This window comes from Neopelma chrysocephalum, unplaced genomic scaffold (genome assembly GCF_003984885.1).
Source record: "Neopelma chrysocephalum unplaced genomic scaffold, ASM398488v2 Primary Assembly neopelma1_96423, whole genome shotgun sequence".
Lineage (NCBI taxonomy): Eukaryota > Metazoa > Chordata > Aves > Passeriformes > Pipridae > Neopelma > Neopelma chrysocephalum.
In genome coordinates this window covers 1-2,567 of record NW_020925071.1, presented here as the reverse complement: position 1 = coordinate 2,567, position 2,567 = coordinate 1, and the positions used below count along the sequence as shown (strand labels likewise).

At 69.1% G+C, this 2,567-nt stretch overlaps 1 protein-coding gene and 1 non-coding gene across 2 annotated transcripts; both read left to right on the top strand.

The window, feature by feature from the left end:
* Positions 1-331: 331 nt before the first annotated feature.
* Positions 332-2,560, top strand: LOC113981293 (nucleolar protein 56-like). The gene is made up of 6 exons (XM_027708609.1): positions 332-532; positions 869-1,056; positions 1,136-1,287; positions 1,578-1,678; positions 1,965-2,113; positions 2,388-2,560. The coding sequence occupies exons 1-6, from the start codon at positions 462-464 to the stop codon at positions 2,558-2,560; spliced, it is 834 nt and encodes a 277-aa protein (XP_027564410.1). The 5' UTR covers positions 332-461.
* LOC113981294 lies at positions 2,231-2,304 on the top strand. Its single transcript, XR_003538371.1, has one exon. It is a non-coding gene; the product is annotated as a small nucleolar RNA SNORD56 (small nucleolar RNA).
* Positions 2,561-2,567: the final 7 nt, after the last annotated feature.

Below are 2,567 nucleotides of genomic sequence, written 5' to 3'. Positions count from 1 at the left end.
GGCTGGGGGGGCCATCGGGGGTGTGTTGGGGGCTGGCCCTGGTTCTGGCCCACACGCAGTGACACCTCTGTCCCCTCCCTGTCGCCATGTGATGAGCCCTCTGTCCCCCACGTGGTGACACCTGTGACACTCCTCTCCTCTGCACAGTGTCCTCCCTGTCCCCCCATGGTGGCCCCTTTTCCCTGTGTGGTGATGTCCAGGTCCTACATGGTGATAGCTCAGTTCCCACATCGTGTGACCCCTGACCCCCCTGTCCCCCTGGTGACCCCTCTGCCCCCCCCCCCCTCCCCCCCGTCCCCCCGGTGACCCCCCCGTCCCCCCGCTGTCCCGCAGGGATCCGGCTGCACTTCCCAGCCCTGGTGCGGGGCCTCACGGCGCAGTCGGCGGCCAAGGCCCAGCTGGGGCTCGGCCACAGCTACTCCCGGGCCAAGGTGAAGTTCAACGTGCACCGTGTGGACAACATGATCATCCAGTCCATCAGCCTGCTGGACCAGCTGGACAAGGACATCAACACCTTCTCCATGCGTGTCCGGTGAGCGGGAGGGGGGGTTTTGGGGGGTCTGGGGGTCCCGTCTCCCCTCGCTTACCGCAGGCAGCTGCTGCTCCGGCCGCCTGTACAGACCGGGGAGCAACAGCACAGCCCCCGGGGCCACCGGCCAGGCCACGGGCCATGGCGGGGACCCGGGGGGACACGGGGACATGGGGGGGGCCATGGGGGGACACAGGGCACTGGGGGGGCTCGGGGGGACACAGGGACATGGGGAGAACATGGGGGGACACAGGGACATGGGGGAGCCAAGGGGGGACACAGGGACATGGGGCAGCTATGGGTCCGGGTGTGGGTGCTGATCCCCTCCCTGTCCCGCAGGGAGTGGTACGGGTACCACTTCCCCGAGCTGATCAAGATCGTCCCCGAGAACTCCATGTACTGCCGGGTGGCCAAATTCATCGGGAACCGGCGGGAGCTGAGCGAGGAGAGCCTGGAGGGGCTGGAGGAGATCGTCATGGACAGCGCCAAGGCCCAGGCCATCCTGGAGGCCTCGCGCTCCTCCATGGGTGAGAGGGGCTCTGGGGGGCACAGGGGGGGTCATGGCTGTGGGGTCGGTGCTGTTGCTCACCCTGTCCCCCCCCCCAGGGATGGACATCTCCCCCCTGGACCTCATCAACATCGAGAGCTTCTCACGCCGCGTGATCTCGCTGTCCGAGTACCGCCGGGGGCTGCAGGAGTACCTGCGCTCCAAGATGAGCCAGGTGGCCCCCAGCCTGTCCGCCCTCATCGGGGAGGTGGTGAGTGTCCCTGGGACCCCCCCGGGACCCCCCCGGCCACGGAGATGATGTCAGAGTGAATCTGTCAATCCACTGAGCAGAGCTGCTGACACCTCACTGCTGATCCCTGGCCTGGGGGGGGGCTTTGTGTGCCCTGGGGTGGGCTGTGTGACCTGAGGGGGACTCTGGGTGGCCTGGAGGGGAGGAGAGGGGCTCTGTGGGGAGCTGTGTGTGTGCCCTGGGTGATCTGTGTGTGCCCTGGGTGGGCTGTGGGGCTGTGGCAGCCCATAACCCCCTGTGGTGCCCCTCAGGTGGGTGCCCGGCTCATCTCCCACGCCGGCAGCCTGACGAACCTGGCCAAGTACCCGGCGTCGACGGTGCAGATCCTGGGGGCGGAGAAGGCCCTGTTCAGGTACCGCCGGGTGGTCGCGGTGATGGCGGGGCCGGGGCCGCGGCTGTGACGCGCCGGGGCTGGCGGGGGTGAGCAGCCGGGCCCAGTCTGAGCGACCACCGCGGCTGCGGGGCCAGCCCGGGGCTCCCCCAGGTCAGCGGGGCTGCAGGGGGGCCAAGGGAGGGGGCTGTCCCACCCGGGGGGGCTGACAAAAAGGTCTGTCCCACGGGCACAGCGGGTGCTGCCAGTGGAGGGGGCGGGTGGGGGCTCCGTCTGGGGGTCCCTGACGCCCCCCGGCCCCTGGCAGGGCTCTGAAGACGCGCGGGAACACCCCCAAGTACGGGCTCATCTTCCACTCCACCTTCATCGGGAGAGCGGCCGCCAAGAACAAGGGGCGCATCTCGCGGTACCTGGCCAACAAGTGCACCATCGCCTCCCGCATCGACTGCTTCTCGGGTGGGTTGGGGGGCACGGGGGGCACAGGGGGTGGGACAGACCTGCCCACAGGGGCACTGTCGCCTCGTGCATTGACCGCTTCTCGGGGGCACAGCCGGGGTCGGGCTCGGGGCCGCTCTGCCGTGATGGGACCATTTTTCGTCAGCAGCATCTCACACCCGTGTGAATGGTGACTCCGTTGGGCTGAGCAGAGCTGGGGGGGGCGCAGGGGGAGCTGGGGGGGCTCAGGGTGTAGGAGGGGGCTGACCCTGTCCCCTCTCTTCCCCTCCCGCAGAGGTCCCCACCAGCGTGTTCGGGGACAAGCTGCGGGAGCAGGTGGAGGAGCGCTTGGCCTTCTACGAGACCGGGGAGCCCCCCCGGAAGAACCTGGAGGTGATGAAGGAGGCCGTGGTGGAGGTGAGCAGGGGTTGGGGGGCCGTGGAGGGGGGGTGGAGGTGCTGGGGATGAAGAAGAG